Source organism: Plasmodium knowlesi, assembly GCF_000006355.2.
Source record: "Plasmodium knowlesi strain H genome assembly, chromosome: 5".
Lineage (NCBI taxonomy): Eukaryota > Apicomplexa > Aconoidasida > Haemosporida > Plasmodiidae > Plasmodium > Plasmodium knowlesi.
This window is the reverse complement of record NC_011906.2, coordinates 515,310-533,415: the sequence shown is the minus strand read 5'-3', so window position 1 is coordinate 533,415 and position 18,106 is coordinate 515,310. Positions and strand designations below refer to the sequence as shown.

Sequence of the window (18,106 nt, the reverse complement as noted above, 5' to 3'; positions counted from 1 at the left end):
GTTATCGAAATGGAACGAAGCTTTCTCCTGACAAGTATACAAAAATGAGTGTGCTTTGTTTGAAAAATTGGCATGCGCCGCGCCTTCTTATGGGAAGGAGCTTCTTGGTATTGTGCGGCATCTGTCCCTATATGATTGTACATTTTGGCAGTTTATCCCACTCTTTCATCCCTGCCGACCTTCAGTTGCGCAGGATGATTTCTCAATTATCCAGTACAAAAAAAATATATACATGGGTGTATATATGCTTTTAAAAAACATGGTGGGGGTAAACATACGCGTGTACGCACGGGTATACACGCGCTTATATATACAATACATACGTATGCTTACATATATGTGCATGCCTGCGATCTGTGGGACAACCTTGTAGTGGCGCGAGCAGACGTGCTGACCTCTTAAAGTGCAAAAATTTTATTTTTTCACTTGGGGGGAACTCCCTACGCGGGTAAGGGGCCAAGACTGCGTTACATGTCTTTTTCGATGTCGTCAGCAAGATGTAACGAGTATGTGCATTCTAGCGCGTGTAGAAGGGACCGTTACATCCTCGAGGAGGACAAACCCATTCGAGTCAGTTTTCTCGCTTGATGTTCTCTTCCTCCTCCTTCTTTTTCTCCTTTTCCTTTTCCTCATCCCCACTTTTGGAATTGTCCTTGGATTTTTCCTCCTCTTTTTTCTCTTCCTTTTTCTCTTCTTTCTTCTCTTCCTTTTTGTCGTCCTTTTTCTCTTCTTCCTTCTCTTCTTCCTTCTTTTCTTCCTTCTTTTCTTCCTTCTTATCCTCCTTTTTGTCGTCCTTCTTGTCGTCCTCTTTCTCTTCCTTCTTCTCTTCCTTTTTTTCTTCCTTTTTTTCTTCCTTCTTCTCTTCCTTTTTCTCTTCCTTCTTCTCTTCTTCCTTCTCTTCTTTCTTATCCTCCTTTTTGTCCTCCTTCTTATCCTCTGCGACCTTGCTCTTCAGCTGTCCGTTATCATCGAGCAACTTCAAATTCACTTGGCCCGCCTCATCGAACTTTTGCTTGAACAACTTGGCCGCCTCCGCCGTGTTGAATTTTAAGGCAAATTGCTCGATTTTCGGTTCCTCTGCAAAATCTTTCACTGTCCATGCGTAGATTTTTTCACTTCCTGCGTTGGGCACGAGTTTGCAGTAGGACTTATTGGGGTAGATATAGTGATTAGCCACAACCTTCAGTGTTTTCTCTTGTCTTAGTAGAAACCTGATGATTCCTTTTTTCTTGTGTAACAACAGTTTGGATTCCCCTAGTCCTCGTTCCTTCCACTCGCCTTCTACCCACCTGTACAATTTAGACCTCCCTGACCAGAACAGGCTTTCATCCTCTTCACCTGTTTTTATTTCTACTTCTTTCAATTCAATCTACACAGGAGGGGCGGAAAGGAAAAAAAGATGAGTACATTTGCCCATATATGCGGAAAATATACTTGTAAAGAGAAATGGCCCCTTCTTGAAGTATGCACATGGATCAACGAAAGCGACGGGGAGAGGGAGCTTACGGGCTGACCACACACACAAAAAAAAAAAAAAAAAAAAAAAAGGAAGATGCCCGCAGTAGACCAGAACTCTCCACAACCATACAGGTAAGCATCAGAAATTGGTAAGACGCATACAGAGTAGAGGCAAATGCATAGACCACCATAAAATGTTTCTGCCTCAAATGACACTATGTTAAACCTAACAAGGGGTATACAAGTTCTTAATTGGCTAAGTTACGCTTTCATCACGATATGCTCAAGTGCACAAATATGCGTTTCGTTTTTTTTTTTCCTACCTTGGGGGTGTTCCAATTTCCAGTTGTGACTTCCTCTTCGGGATTGTAATCGTTTTTGTCATCTTCCATGGTTGAAGAAAAGGGTTTCGCGTTATTAACAAAATTGGTAAGGGGGAGTTGAAAGGCGACTTAAAGAATCGTTAACAGTTTTCGTTCAGACCATGAAGCTTCCCTGTATGCTCTGTGGGGTTTTACAATGCATGTAAATAAAATTGTAAACGCTTTATACGTAGGGACAATAATGTAGGAAACGAAGCAAGCACGTAGTTTCCTTATCATATGTATGGGGACAGGGGGCATATACGAATAATGCTCTCTCTCAAGGACGAAATTTTTTGTTTCGTTTCGTTCTTTTTTTTTTTTTTTTTTTTTTTTTTGTGCTCACTTCTTAAGCTACACAGTAAGGGAGTGGCGAGGGGCAGGTTCTTTAAACACGACAAAGGGGGGTGATCTGTAGCTGCGAGTTGCGCTCTACTATGGATTTAATGTTCTACGAACAAAAAGAGCACGTGCCGTATGTAGCAGTACACTTATGAACGTACATAAGCCTATTTTTTATGCGCAAAAAAAAAAAAAAGAGGCATATTATGCATTATGGGCAAATGGGTGGCCAAATAAATGCATGTGGGGAGATACTGCGATAATATGAATGATGGCCTTCTTTTAGAAAAATGCTTCTTTCCTTTTTGCAGTTTTTTTCTTTTTTTTTTTTTTTTTTGCAATATTTTTTAAATTATTTTTTATTTGCTAATATTTTGACATAACCGAATTGTAAAAATAGTTAGCGGAGAAAATGTATTCGCTTCTACCCGTAACTACATGGCGCAAACTTTTGACTTCTGCGATTTGCTAATTTTTTTTTTTTTGGGGGGAGGGGCATCCAGAAGGATTTCCCAAGTGAGAACGTACAAATATATTATGAATATTTATATATATATGTGCACATATATATACATGCGTGTACGTATATCATTTTCGGCGATGTTTCCTTGTAAGGATCACGCGACGGGCTACATACATGGAGCGACGCACATGTGCAAGGTACGCATACGTGTGCATATACATATACATATACACGTATACCTTTACACGTATGCACATCAAGCTACGTAACTGGAGTTCTTTGCAGGGTTTGCTACGATGCGCCCCAAGTGGGAAAAAAAAAAAAAAAAAAAAAAAAAGGAACCGGCTGCAAATCAGGATGCCATCCCGTATGCGTGTAATGTTACCCACATATCGGTGCGTTCTCGAATGTATGCACCCACAGGTTATGTCCCTTTCAAATGGGATATATATATATATTATTACCCTGTAATGGTACAAAAAAAAAAAATTTCCCACTTTTATTTTTCCCCTCTGTGGCAAAATTCCTAGGATGTTATTACCTCTCCTCCATGTGAAGCATATAGAGGGGGGATGGCCGTACAAACCCCTGAGTTGCAATTAGGAGGAAAGAATGACTGAGGCAAGTTTGTGCAGCCCACTTATGACCCTCCTGTTCGGCATTACCCCATTTTATCTTTTCGTTTATTTATTTATTTTTTTTCTCATCTGCCACGCCATCAATTGCTATAAGGGGGGGGGGGGGGAGAAGGGAACCCCCCAAGTTTTAATTTTTTCTATTTTGAAGGAATGGCTTTTCTGTTCTATTCACCTGGCTCACTTGGTTCTTTCTCGCAACTATGGAGGCAGGACGGTTTACGGGGAAAGGAAACAATGGTGTGCACGTGTAACTGCACGTTAGAGGCATACTGCTACTTTTTTCACACCGTTTAAATTGCAATAGATCCACGGCTGCTCCGTTGTTACTTCCCTCTGAAGTTGGCCCCCCTACGTGGTTTATGTGTGTACATGTCAAGAGCCATATAAACGAATGTATTACGGTTTGTATGGTCACGAAATAAAAAGGGGATTTCCAAACTTGTAATCGCTACGCATATGTGTGTGTATAAAAAGTGCCCTTCCACACGTTAATAGGCTGAGGAGACCAGTCATTCTTCCAACATGCTATTTTTCGACTTATTTTTTTACTTCACATATTTAGCGATTAATTGGACATTCCCGCACCTTGAATTTGTTAAAAGGGGAATAATTTTTGAGTGATAAATATAGGAGGAGGGAAACGCACTGTTCGTTAACTTACAAGTGAGTTGTACGCACTGTTCTTTAACTTACAAGTGAGTTGTACGCACTGTTCTTTAACTTACAAGTGAGTTGTACGCACTGCTTGCGTTTCACCGTTTGGCGCTTTTAATTTCCTTTTTTTTTTTTTTTTTTTTTTTTTTTTTTTTCCTTTTGTTTCCCTTCCGCTTGAACATGAACAAGAGGAGGTGAATGGTGAGAATTCCCATCGAGAATCACGCTCAAGGAGTAGTCTTTTTTATGGCGCAAAAAATAGGTGCACACATAAAGATAAGCACATGTCCATTTGGTGGTGATGGTGGGAATTATATGGCTAGCTCTCGCACGGAATACCACGACCATTGCGCCGCTCTAAAGTTATTGTTTTCCAGATAGAATAAAGCTTATTTTGAATCACGCAGTCTGGTGAGAGAATTGTTCCCATGTGTGTCACCACACTGTGTCAACAGTCATGGAAATTTATGCGGAATGTGTAAGTATTTATATATTTACATTTGAACGCGTTGGCAATGCAAATGGTGCGAAATAAGACGACATGTTTAAATCGCCTCTTAGTAAATTCATATTTTTACATGCTTCACGTAGGGTGGGGAAAAAAAGAAGGATGTCACTCCAGTATTATGATGCGATAACATGTTTGGCTACACTTTGTTACCAATTTTCACTTTTGCTCATTAGAGCTTGGCGGAAGTTTATCAACCGGCCGTCCATTCTTTCATTTTATTTTCTCTTTAGGTACATTTGTTTAATTCTTCCTTTTTGTCCTTCCATTTTGCATATTCCACTTTGCAATCCTTTATGATTCATGAAAGGGGTTTGCTAGGAAATATATATATATATTTTTTTTTTTTTTCTTAAATTTACCTGACTGGTCAGCTACTAATTTCTTTTTCTAGCTAACCAATTTGTAATTTTATTTTATTTTATTTTTTTTTTTTTTTTGTTACACATTTTCCGATTTCACCTGAACGAGCAAGACGAAAATGAACAAAACAAATAGGGATTTGGAAGAGGAAAATTTATGGGATGATCACGATGTGAACTTACACAAAGGCAATACGAGCCGCAACACGTATAGCAACAATAGTGGCAGTAATGGGAAGAAAACGAAGAAGAATGGGAGGTCCAATTTCATGGCCAATGAATACAAAGACACCTTCCACCTGAAGGACCTTCCCAGGAGTAACAATAAAGTGAATATATATTATGGCAATGAGGAAGATATCATTGACTGCGCCATCAACGAAGACGATGACATTTTTGGGAGTGGAGGAAACACTTCTCTGAATAAGAATTTAACAACGGTTAATTTGAGTGAAATGAAAAGGGGAGGAGGCCCCCCCCAAGGTATAAGCAATTCAAATGGAATCACCAATTCTGATGGCAGTGTCAGTGTAGCGGCATATTACGGATATAACCTGAACAACAACACGGGTAACCCCCCTAACTTTTCGACTGGCCAGGGTGTAACTAATCAAATAATAATCGACGCGAATGATAGCGGAAATCGAAGATACCACAGCAATAATAAGGACATGTACCACCAGAGGGCCCCCCTCGAACAAAAATTCAATGCCGGAGATGTGCACGATATGAACTTCAGAAACGCCCCGAGCGGGAAAATGAACATATTTAATCTAAGCGACAACGAAAATAACGACGACTGGGGGGTTGAAACAGCATCGAGAAGCAGCCCTGAGGGCGGAGAAAACAATTCGTTCGACCTGTTTCCTTTTTTTAAAGGTCTAAACCAAATCAGAACAAAGCTGTTGTGTTACTACGACGTGGACAGCGATGTGATAATATACAGATGCATGTGTGCTCTTCTGCCTTACCTGAACGTGGACAAGTCGTACGATTCCATGGACAGCTTGGATGACCTTGAAAAGCACGCGTGTCAACCGAGAAGCCGACGCAGCAACAAGGACAAGCGCAATGTAAAAAGTGGCGACAAAAATTATGGCAGTAGTCACGATGTTGCCAGTGCAGATGAAAACGAAGTAGACGACGAGAACGCGCACATAAGAAAAATAAGCAACGTGAATGACGCCTTCGATTACTATGACAACAAACTGAGCATAGAAAGAAACCCAGACCTGTATGGATTTGTATGGGTGAATATCTTCATTTCCTTCACCATTTTTTTTCTTTTTAATTGGAAAAACATATTTTTTGGTGATTCCTCCGGTATCGACTTTACACCCGAAGATGACATCACCTGGAGTAGCGAAGAAATAAACAACCAAGCATACATCACCCAGAATAAATTAAACATTCTCTACACCACTTTAATTTTTTTATACCTTTTCAATACGTTCACTCCTTTATCAATATACATGACAAATTTCATTGTCACAAAAAGAACGTTCCCAATCAGGTTATCCTTTCTCATTTCATTAATGAGTTATAATAATATAATTTTATTCCCTCTCATATTGTTTTACAAATTTACCTTGATAAAAACAAGTCTGTCATTCATTCTCTTCTTTTGTAGTTCCTTCCGTTTTTTTATTTTTGCCCACTATATGCTGTCTTCCTTATTTTACATACACAAATATACCATCCGCACTTTTCGCAATAATTTTTCTGATAACATCATTTATGCCTACTATGGAATTTTTTCCCTGTCCTACCTTCTGTTATACCTTCTGTTGAGGAACTACATATTCAGTTATTTGTGAAAAGTACGTTCGCTTTGTACACATCGCGCATACGGGAGGTGCATAAATTTTCACCTCTCCATATTTGTGATTTTTTGTTGGTGAAAATTTTTCTTGGCTTGTCATTTCGCTTATCATTTCATTTTTTTTTTTTTTTTTTTTTGTCCCATCGTAACGACATAACACGTTTCCTCATTACGTAAAAGTTTGAAAAAATTGTAAATTTTTCTTTTTAAAAAATCTCGCAAGTTAATCATGCGCATTTATTGCTACACAAATTGGAAATTTTACTAAAAAGGGGAAGGACAAATGTAGGGTTTATGACAGACAGACAGAACGGCAACCTGGAGGCTACTACACGAGACAAAAAAAAAATAAATAAATAAATAAATAATAAATAATAAATAATAAATAATAAATAATAAATAAAAATAAATAAATGAACAAACTCAAATCGAGTTAAAAGGCAAATTGGAGTGAACTACTGACACTAACAAGGCATCCATCAGAGCGGATACGGTTCAGGGGTGATTCACGATTGGCGAATCTTCAAATGTGTATTTACATGTAGCTTAAAAAAGGGGAGTGTAATGGAATAACCCACAGTCATGCACGTAGATAGACGTAAGAAATGTCAAAGGTGTGAGGACGCAAAACTGATCAGCGGAAAAGCGCATCCTTTTCTGGTTTCCTATTAGCTTCACTTCCCTTATTATTCTTTGTGACGCCGCCAACTTTCTATATGTGGTCGTCGTCGAACAGGTTGACCACTTCATCACTCTCCGTAATGACATCGTAATTCCTGTAGTACTTCCAGTTTTTGTATAATTTTAAAACCACAAATAGGAACACCCACATCATAAAGCAAAAACACAAAAAAAAAATAAAAATGAGAAAGTAACCTTTCTCGAAGCAGGAAAATTCTATTGTCAGTATGGTCAGCGGAATACACGCTTCCGTTTCTTCCTTCGAGGGATTCCCCATGGTGGAATCCTCTTCTTCCCTTCTTTTCATTTCGTTCAGTCGGAAGTTCTGTATGACACGGTCGATGTCGTATACACTGCGAGGAGGGGTGGTCCCCCAAAAGCGGAACAAGTACAATGAGGGGGGGGTTATGGATGATGCTCTACTAACATGTGCGGTGCACTGAAAGGGTGCCTCACTTTTTCATATATGAAAAAACCATAGAAACATAGGTCATCAAGAAAAAAAGTATGTCATCTGGCGCATTAACTATATGAAGTGCACCCCCTCCACACTGCACGATTCACTTACCTGTCCTTTTGGGAAGTTCCTTCCACGTAGCTTGTTCCGCGAATGTCGGTCGGGATTTCCTTCTCCGCATACCTCAAGAGGAAGGAATTATTTACACTCTCTGGGTGGACCTCGCCATTTTCTTCATTCCGTTCATTCGTTGTAATAGCTTCACCCTTCTCCTCTCCATAAACGCTTTCTCCGATGGAAGCATTTTTATCTTCAGTCGAAAGGGTAAACTTTAACCTTTTCTCTTTTTCCTGATTAACATAGATATTACAATTTGGTGAAATTTTAAAAATAAAATTTCTTTCCATTTTGTTCATTATTTCTGGGGATAGAACAAATTTCTGAACCTCAATGTTCGCATACTTTATTGCTGTTCTGTTGGTCGGCTCTATGTGTGTCTTTTGATCATCCTGCAGATGTATGTCTTTTGCGTGTACTCTTCCCCAGAATATTATATCAACCTGAATATAAAAAAGAAGGGAGAGAGTGAGAGGGGAAGTGTACACACGTTAATGTATCTGCACCTGTTGGGGGTGAAAGAGAATAAATCATATTGTTCCTATTCCCCCCCTTTTGTGACAATCACTCATCCATAGATCATCGCCCTCGAGTCTTACGCCAAAGGGGTAGCTCCTGTCGATAGCCATCGAGTTGTGCGGAAACACATCCAGCAGAATTGCGTCCCCGGTCTTGTCGTCAGAAAATTCAAAAATCTCGAGCTCGAAATAAAAGAAGAAGCTGAAGTTCTTATTTATGTTGTTCAAATTTGCAGTGATGTGATAAGAATGAATCTCCAGTGTGTAATTTCCCTCTTCCAGGTATAGACTAATATTTTCAAATGTATTAAGACTGTTATCCTTCAGGTTGACTTCCATCTTGGTGCTACTTGAAATAGCCACACCATTTTTCGCTAGCTTCATTTGGAAGTTAGCTAGCGAGAAATCATACCCCAGATTGACTTTGAAGTAACTCCCCTGAAAAGAAAAAAAAAAAAAAAAAAAAAAAAAAAAGATCACACTGGAAAGATGGTTCTAATCATTCTATGGGTATGACGCACTCAAGAGAGGCGGTACCGCCCTCAAAAAAATGAGTGGTTCCGTTCCCCCCATAACATGTTCTACCTCAAACTCAGCTGTACACGCCTTACCTTATGTACAACCACGGGAAGAGAAAAGGAATCCTCCTTTTGGACGCTCCTCAAATTCACAACATCCGTTTCTATTCTGACGTACTGATGGGAAGGAAATTTCTCCTGCTCAAATTTTATATCTTCATATAATTTTGCCTTCACAGACAAGGTGTCAAAAATATTCTTCATATATTTTTCCACAGAGTTCACCTGGGAATACATATAGCTCTGCACAGAGTTGTAAAAATCCAGGGGGTAGAGACTTACCACTAGCTGAAAATAATTACAGAAATAGCTATTCGTTCTGATTACCACTTTAAAATTTTTCTCCACTTGGTACAGATTCAACATGAACTCTTCATCTTCGTTAGCAAATATGGGTGACACGGAAAGGGAGCTGTTCTGTGATGAATCTTTCTTGTCATCTCCATCCTCGTTGGCTTCTCCCGAATGTTCCTGAACAACCCTAATATTAAACACATTTCGTACATTCAAAAAGGAGTTTACAAAGTTCATTGAAGGGTCTGAGAAATTTCCAACGGAGATCTTTCTCACCTCTCTAATTTCATTTTTTTCTTCCCCTTCCTCTACAGAAATATTTTCTTCTGTTGACTCATCAATAGGGACACAAAAAATTTTCAAAAAGTAGTAACCATTTGGGATGGTAAAGAAAACTTCTTCCTTGTAGTTTTTCAGGAAAAATTTTCCGAAAAGGTGAAAATATTGATTTTTATATTTTGAGGAAATAATATTTTTCTTCACTGATACGTCATTCTCCCCAATGTCCACCAGATTGACTTTGTTGAAAAGGGGTTTGTATGGGTACGCCTTGCATACATCACTTTGGGGGGATAGTCCAGGAGAGTTACCTATATATGTTAGTGTATTCCTCTGATTGGTTTCGTTTTTCCCGCTTCTAGAAGACACAATAAGTATAACCAAGTCGAATATAATATCTTTTACTTGTTCTCTCTCCAGCCCGGGAAAGGCCAAATGTATTTCGTACTCTCCTTTGTATAGCTCAATCGTAATGAAGGTTTTATGTCCACTGGAAATGTCGAAGAAGGATCTTTTCGAAACGATATTTAGATTAAAGGGGTAAACAAAGAAATGATAGTGGGGGTTTATCTCAACATACACTTGGGCACTCTCTTCTATATTTAAATTAAAAAGCGTGTAATTTTTATCAATGGTTTCGCTACTCTTGTGTGTAGAATCATTTGAGTTCCTTCCCTCTTGTGAAATTTTCTGCACTTGATCCGATAAGCATATATAAAAACGCTTGTAAATAAGAGCATTGCTTTGTTCACCTTTTTTTATTTCCACGGTGGTCGTACTATTTTCGAGAATTTCGAAATTTTCATTTTTTATAATTTCTTGCCAAAAGTAAGACAAATTGTGCAGCTTCTTACCGCCATGGTGTACCTTTGTCCCTTCGTTGCACTTAACTTCCTTACCAAATAAGAAACTGATTTCTTCCCTCAGAAAGGCATCATCCCTCCGAATTGGTGTTGTGCCCATGGGAAGGATCACTCCAACTTCCTCCTTCGGCAAACCCACTCCTTCTTCTCCTGTGAGGTAAGACCCACTTGGTATGCCTTCCTTGTAATGCCACACCACAGACAGATTGGCGAAAAAAGGGCCTGATCCACGTTCATACACAAAAATGTATAAACCCCTCGTTAGATACATCGATAGGTATATCTGCCCCTTGTTGAGTGAAGCAATCTCTTCTCCTATCGATGACGACCCTTTCTTCATCACTTCATCGTAGGTGATTCCTCCCCCAGAAAGTAATTTCTCCGTGTCGGAAAATTTATACACATTCAACTTTATATCTCTGTTTTCCCTGTACATGTACATATCAAAAAAAAGGTTATCCCTGACTAGGAATAGGAATACATTGTTGTTCAGCAATTCAAAGGTGTACTGCACGCTCTGGTTCGCTATGGGCAGATCGGAGTTGCGAAGCGAAATCATCGCGGAGTGATCTCCACCATGGTTAGACCCTTCACCTACACTAAATGCTTTCCCTGTTGCACCAGGAGAACCCTTGAAAAGTATATTATTCAGAAGGAGAGGTAAGTTCACCGTGGAGTAGGAAATGCCCTGCTCATCCCATTTCTGAAAAGCCTCCATTTCACTTGTGTACATAATGTGCAGGTAGGCATACGTGCAAAAGTTGTCCCTTAAATTTTCGTTAACTTCTTCGTACAGGTCTACGTACAGCTTGAAGCGTTTCCCTACCTGGCCGGCCTCACCCGTGGCCCTATTTTCCACCAAGGGGGGGCTATTCACTAAGGGAAGAGTCATCAGGATTTTATTCTTATACGTGTAACTATCATGGTACTGTAGTCTGGTGTTTGACATATCCTGGATGGCTAGCTTATATGGCAAATAATTCATTGCAAAAATTAGTTCTATCTTCAGGAGGAATGTAACTGTGGAATCCATGCTCGTCACATGGGGGAGAATCAGCTCCTTCACAATCCTTTTGTTCGGATGGAGAAGCAGTAAGTCCCTCTTGAATAGGTAATACACATTTGAGCTCTGAAAAAAGAAGGTGTTTTTGTCTTTCACTTGAGTTTGATTAGCACCCATGGTGAAATCCGCCCGATTGGCTTCGACATAGGGGGTCAGGTCGTACATGTCCTGTACATTCGGTGTGGTCGCTACGGGGGGCGTCGCTGCACCCTCTGATCCAATCGAAGTGGATTCCCCTCTCATTTGACTGACTATGCCAATGCCTCTGTCTGTACCTGTGTCTGCACCTGTGATGAACGCTGCAGAGTGAGCGCACCTATCGAGCAAACTCAAGTGGAAGACATAAAACTGGAGGTAGAAAAACGCGTTGTCCTTCTGGTCGTTCGACGCATTAAACTGCAGAACGATTTCGTACTCTCCCTTTGTGAAAGATTCAATGTACAGCTGATTATAGCCATCGTAAAGTTTTCTCCTATTCTGGTCGTACAGGCAAATGTACACATAGTTGGCGCTAAAGCAATTTATTTTTACAATAGAGTTTTCCTTTATGTAGATGATCAGGCTATGCTTTTTAAACTTTGGGATGTAGCAGAAGTTGCTAAACGAGTAGGAGTCGTAACCGATGATCAAGTCGGGGATATAGTTGATCCTGCTGATCATGTTGTGTGCATTGCTTGTGGGCTCCGCATTATCTGGTCCTTTCTCTTCTATTGTTAATTTCTTCCTAGTCACCAAGTCAATGTCAATGAAGAAAAAACCGCATAACTGCTTTCCTGGATAGTGCACAGTGGAGGCAAGTAGATAAATGGTGAACGGACGATCCCCATGTTTTATCTTATACTTGAAAACGTTCCTAGAATTTCTATAGATGTAATAGTAGGAGTTCTGCTCTCTGATGGGTTCTACAATTACAAAGAAGAGGTCCACGAAGATGGAGTTGTTTATCGTCACGAGTAATTCATCCACCCTCTCAGTGATGTGCCTCTCATACAGAATCACAAAGTCGAAATCTTGAAATATCGGGTTGTTCAAAATCCATCTGTTTTCGTAGATATTCTGGTATGTTCTTTTTTTTCCGTCTTCTTCGATTTTCTTTGGCCATTTTATCTCACCCGCTATCGAGTTGGAACCCTCTTCGTTCGTTAGACCCTCCCCCTGAGGTGCGCTGATGAGGTTGGAAAACTCCTCTCTATGCTTCTTACTTTCAGATCTCAAATGGTAGTAGAACAGGTCAGTCACAACATTCATGGAGCTATCGCATTTGTGTCTTTCCTCATATAAACCCACCGGGTGAATAGTTAGACTGACTTCGTTAGAGTCGCAAACCATATTATGCCCATCAACGCTTATTCTTAAGAAGTATTCCCCCTTGGATAAGGCGCAGTTTATGTAGGCCATGTTGTGCTGAGAGAACTTCTTCCTCCGTACCTCTTCATCATCCCTATAATCATCAGCAAACGCTTTATTCACATGTCCATGTGGAAAATGGTCCATCTCTTTCGACATGTAATTAAAAAGCGTGTAATCGTTTAGGTTATTCAAGTAGTACGTGTTACAAACCTTCTCTCCATGGGATAAATCCTTTTTAAGCAAATTTATGTAAACGTTATCTATCTTAGATGTAACAACCAAATTGAACAGACTGTCCTCACTGATGATTACGCTAATTTGTTTATTTTGCACAAAGAAATTAATAGGATCAAAATTGAAAATAAAATTATCGTTCAGTTCGATCATCCTCCCGTAAATGATGAATTCATCGACTTGATCAGAGGAAGTACAACTCTCTTTCTGCCCCTCTTTGCACCCTTTGTGTGAATATTCCTGAGCGACATTTTTTCCCTCCCCTTGGATGATTGCGCTCGGGAAGAAGGTGTTGTGCATACACTCCCTGGTGAAGTGTTCACGAATGAAGTCCACCATGGTGTACTCCGCTGCATTCCTCACTATGGAAAATTCTACGTTGAAATGAGCACCATCAGAATTCTTGGCTAACCAATCTGGAGAATTCCTTCCCAAAGTGTACTTAACCTCAAATTTATACACGGAGTTATTCTCCAATAGGGCGTGCAATAACAACCCATTTTTTGTTCGCACACTGTGGACACAGCCCTTGGTGCAATCGTTATCCAGATAAGCCAACCTTAAAATGTTATGCACGCTCATGTTGTACAGGTAACTCTTTCCGAAGGTTAACTTTTTCAAATGCATGTGGAAATTCTTTTCTTTTGTTATATCTTCTGTTAAGTGGGAATAGAAACTTATACTCCCATGTTCGGTGAACTGAGTAAATAAAAGGACAGTGTAGACAATCACTTCTTCGTTCCCTTGCAAATTAGCATAAAGCTCCTCCTTCTTTCGTTCGAATCGAACGTAGTAATCTTCACTCGAAGCGTAGTAGTAATTCTCCTTCACAATGATGTAATCCTTGTGATGTGCAGGGAGTTTACTTTTCTTCTCCTCCACGATATTCCTATCAGAATGGAGGCTTCTCACCTCATTGGTGTTTCCACCGCTAGTAAGTTGATTAATGGCTGTCCCATAAATTGGCGAAGCCCACTCGTACCTACTCACCAAGCCGACATTCAACTCCAACATTACATTAACACATGAGCTGAAATTTGAACTAATCCCCGAATGTATGACAAAATAAAAGGTTCTCATATCCCCAGGGTGTACACTTTTGTCCGGTTCCACACGAATAAAAAACTTCACTTCATCGTGGGAGGCATCTTTCTCCAAAAGGAGAACGCTCCTGTCTCTGTACTCATATAGTTTCACATCCTTTACCAATAAACTGTGTAGGTTAAAATTTATAAAGAACTCATCGTTGAAGTATTCGAAGTATATATAGTTGATGTTCCACCTTAGGGAGAAATTATTTGAGACATTTATTTCCCTCAGAGGGTTGAAAAAATTATGGCTGTTCAGGTAAAACGGGATGATATTGTTACATACGTTTTTCCCGATGCCGCTTTGCTCTTCAAGACTCCTCCCTCGGATGCGGCCATCCTCCCAGGGGGACATAATGATAAGCAGTAGGAGCAACCAACAGCAGAGAGTTAACCCCGCCCAACGGGCAAGGCTCCCATTTTTCCTGCGATCCATTTGGGGCAAGTCCCCCACATTTGCGTTAGCTCAATTGGCCACCTCACAAACTACACCAGATTTGCCAACTGTAGTACAACTTCCTCTAACTGCTAAGTTTGGGCTCAGGCAAATGTTTTCCAAAGAGGAGGCCTGGCAGAAAAAAACTCTTCTCTCACCCAAACATGTACTTTCTAGAGCGTGTTTAGTCTCATCATCGATAACCTCTCTCTCCCAGGTTGCCCCACTACTGGGCATTCATTCGTTTGCATCCTCTACAATCGTGCAGTTTGGGTAAAAGGCATCATTATCATGGCCATAATAAAACCTAGCTACAACTTTGCAAGGTAACAACTTGGCGTGATGGAACCTCAGCTTGATGGCCTATTATCTGATTGACGTCCCCAGCAAGATAGTGAATTTTATTTATTTCCTCATCGAAGCGCTTCGCCACTAGTGCCCCGCCCCCAGCAATGACCATTTCTACGCATGCAGAAAACCAGGCCAAAAAAAAAAAAAAAAAAAAAAAAAAAAAAAATTAATAGTGGGATATAATTATATATATATTCCCCACGAGGCGTCATCAGGAGGGAATCTACCCGGATAAGCATTTGCTGTGCATGCAATGCCGCCAAGTTTGTTCTTCTTTTTGCAACGAATTTTTACCCTCAGGTAGAGGTCGCGGCTAAGATGCTGGGGGTGGGGTTCGCACCCATCTGGATCCAAGTAGGTGCCGACGAAGGCGCTCCCCGCAATCATATATATAGTATCTTCCGTAGTAAACCGAAGTGTACTTGTCGGATGGCATTCCGTTAAAAATTACACACATGCTCTCACCCACCCCACGTTGCATTTTTTTTTCTTTGATCATGTGCAAACCGTCCAATGTGTACGAAGGAAAAAACGGGTTCGTCTTTCTATAGCACGACCATTTCATCATCCCAAGTGGAAATAGGAAAGTGACGGTATGATGTAAGGAAGTATTTTTCCTCCTCCCTTGGACAGATGTATGGACCGTGGTGTATATGGAATGCCCCTCCTCGCGTGTAGCTCCACCTGTACGTACGCACGCGCAGCGTCAACAGACAAACAATGAGAGTAGTAACGTTTTGGAGTAATTCCTTTTAAAGAAAAAAAAAGCACAAATATGTATTTGCTTCACCGCGCACAAATATCACCCCGCCATATATATATATAGGGAATACTTAGTCACGAGTAAGCATCACCTCAACACCGGCTAACCCGAAAGAACTTTCTTCAACTTCATATCACCCAGAAGTTCAAATAAGTGTGGGCAAAGTTATTCAAGGGAGCTACGATAAAGTGTTCATACCTGCTTTCGTCAGCCTTCTCCCTGATGGCAGATCCGTTGGGAGAAGCAACGTGCAGATCTGTGGAGCGCATCTTCGACGCCGTCCCCTTTAACAAGAGTGATAGGTAATTCTCCGAAAAAAAAGGACAGATACTAAAGGGGAAGAAATAAAAAAAAAAAAAAAAGTGACATACGCGTTAAGAGTTCCCCCCCCAATTATTGTCACCCCAAGTCGCTTCATGGGTTTGTAGTTATATCCACTTCGTTTTTTTTTTTTTTTTTTTTTTTTTTTTTTTTTTTTTTTTTTTTTTTCGTTGCCATGTTGTGATTATTCCTACACCGGCACGGTTTAAACGCTTTAATGAGTAACCACTTCGCCCCGTCCCCAGGAAAAGGCTCCAATTCGAGGACAAGAAGCTAAACCACTTCTTCGAAAATGGGATACTGAATTATAGCCTCGTGGAGGTGGTGGGCCCGTCGGGAAGCGGAAAAACGCAGTTCGCCCTCACCCTCTGTGCAGATATCCTTTTAAAAATTATTCAACAGGAAAGACAGGCCATAGTTTTATATGTGTACTTTAATCGAATGTTCCCAATAGGGCGATTGGAAGAAATAATTCGGGGCAAGTTGGAGTTGAGGCAGAGACGTATCCAGGGGGATACAGAAGACAATGTTAGTAGTTTCAAGGGGGCGCATGGAAGGGATGAAGCGTATTATTGCTTCCAGGGGGGGAATGAAAAGAGAACGGAGCAGATAGAGGGGTCTGGGCAAGTGGGAAACCATGACCAGACACACCGCGATGAGGCAGGCCGGACAGACACGAACCACGCGCAGAACTGTCCAGTCCGAAAGGCCCTGGAAAATTTGTACATACAAAAAATAAACGAAGAAAAGGAATTCTTCCAGTTAATAAAAAAAGACATACAGTACATTTTGAAACATCACCAGATTTCCCTCCTTGTGATAGATTCACTAAATTCTCTCTTTAATGGAAATGATAAACTAGAAGTATACAAGAAGTGCCAGATTTTTACTTCCATCTCTCAATCTCTAAAACAACTGGCATACGAGAATAACTTTTTTCTATTAGTACTTAACAGTTGGCACCCACGGAAGGACTACATCCATTTTTCCTTCAACCTTTTTGATTACGTTATTAACTCCTCCTTTTCTAACACCATCATATATTTCAAGAAGAGGAAGAGAAAGAATAAAATTGACCGCAGGATGATCATAAAATTTTCGGAATTTTTGCGCAAGTATAAATCGATGCGCTTTGAAATTAACGACTCGGGGTTCAGCCTGCCCTAAACATCGCCGTCAACTCAAGTAACCAATACATGGTACGTCTGATTGGCTTCTCCTTGGTTTTTCCCTTTGGAGCATTTGAAGTGTGCGTTATAGTTCCCACGTTATCGCATCCTTCTGTCCAGGAATTGCTCACTTGTGCATTCGCTTCTGGTTTGCTCCATAAACCCAGGCATCGGGAAGGGGACCATTTACACATCCATCGTGTTTTAAAAAATTGAAGGAAATATTCCTATGTGTTTTTCAAAGGAATCAAATGCAGAGATGCGTAGCGCAAAAAATGGGGGAGAGAAAAAATATGGTGAATGCAAAAAATGCGGGAAAAAAAAAAAAGGGAGAAAAAAGGAAAAGTGTCACAATGGAAATCTGCTGCAATGTAAGGCCGCCAGAATGGAAAACCATTACAATGGAAAAGCTGTCACCATCACTGGATCGCACCGACATGTATCTCCACGGTGATGCACTCGCCGATGAGCTTAAATGGGCAGGCGTTTATTATTCATGATGTAATCAGCGAGGTGCTTTATGCCCGGAATTTCCAGAATAAAACTGAGGGGGGAGTATTTCACAAAATTAACAATATTAGGCAAGAAGGAAAAAAATAATTTATATATACCATAGCCTTGAAATAGAAAGCCAATAAATGTCCTACTCATAACGATAAGACAGAAGCCAAAGAGGAAACTAGCAGTCCCCCCAATTTTTTTCGGGTTCATAAAGAAGCGCACGATTTTTGTTGCCCCCACTAAAAAATATAAACCCAATAAAAAAAAGACATTAGACATACACAAAAAAAATTTATCAAAAAATAGAAACACTCCAATAAATCCTGATGCTATTCCTAAGAAGAAGAGTAGCAGTCCTGCCGTTTTGTTTTCATCTAACATTTTTTTTTAATTTTATTTTTTACATTTACGGAGAGGAGCGGGGCGCGATTGCA

General features: G+C 40.2%; 5 protein-coding genes across 5 annotated transcripts; 2 read left to right on the top strand and 3 right to left on the bottom strand.

Moving 5' to 3' along the window:
* Window positions 1-571: 571 nt before the first annotated feature.
* On the bottom strand, window positions 572-1,850 carry PKNH_0512300 (ran-binding protein 1-like protein; the record flags this gene model as incomplete). The annotated part of the gene is made up of 2 exons (XM_002258218.1): window positions 572-1,369; window positions 1,782-1,850. The coding sequence occupies 2 exons, from the start codon at window positions 1,848-1,850 to the stop codon at window positions 572-574; spliced, it is 867 nt and encodes a 288-aa protein (XP_002258254.1).
* Window positions 1,851-4,906: 3,056 nt separating this feature from the next.
* PKNH_0512200 (conserved Plasmodium protein, unknown function) lies at window positions 4,907-6,604 on the top strand (the record flags this gene model as incomplete). Its single annotated transcript, XM_002258217.1, has 1 exon — window positions 4,907-6,604. The coding sequence occupies one exon, from the start codon at window positions 4,907-4,909 to the stop codon at window positions 6,602-6,604; it is 1,698 nt and encodes a 565-aa protein (XP_002258253.1).
* A 717-nt stretch (window positions 6,605-7,321) lies between these two features.
* On the bottom strand, window positions 7,322-14,567 carry PKNH_0512100 (conserved Plasmodium protein, unknown function; the record flags this gene model as incomplete). The annotated part of the gene is made up of 4 exons (XM_002258216.1): window positions 7,322-7,643; window positions 7,859-8,307; window positions 8,464-8,820; window positions 8,994-14,567. 4 exons carry the CDS (start codon window positions 14,565-14,567, stop codon window positions 7,322-7,324), a joined length of 6,702 nt encoding a protein of 2,233 aa, XP_002258252.1.
* Window positions 14,568-15,903: 1,336 nt separating this feature from the next.
* Window positions 15,904-17,169, top strand: PKNH_0512000 (conserved Plasmodium protein, unknown function; the record flags this gene model as incomplete). Its single annotated transcript, XM_002258215.1, has 2 exons — window positions 15,904-15,983; window positions 16,248-17,169. The coding sequence occupies 2 exons, from the start codon at window positions 15,904-15,906 to the stop codon at window positions 17,167-17,169; spliced, it is 1,002 nt and encodes a 333-aa protein (XP_002258251.1).
* A 473-nt stretch (window positions 17,170-17,642) lies between these two features.
* PKNH_0511900 (protein transport protein GOT1, putative) lies at window positions 17,643-18,053 on the bottom strand (the record flags this gene model as incomplete). Its single annotated transcript, XM_002258214.1, has 1 exon — window positions 17,643-18,053. The coding sequence occupies one exon, from the start codon at window positions 18,051-18,053 to the stop codon at window positions 17,643-17,645; it is 411 nt and encodes a 136-aa protein (XP_002258250.1).
* Between the last annotated feature and the right edge of the window lie 53 nt (window positions 18,054-18,106).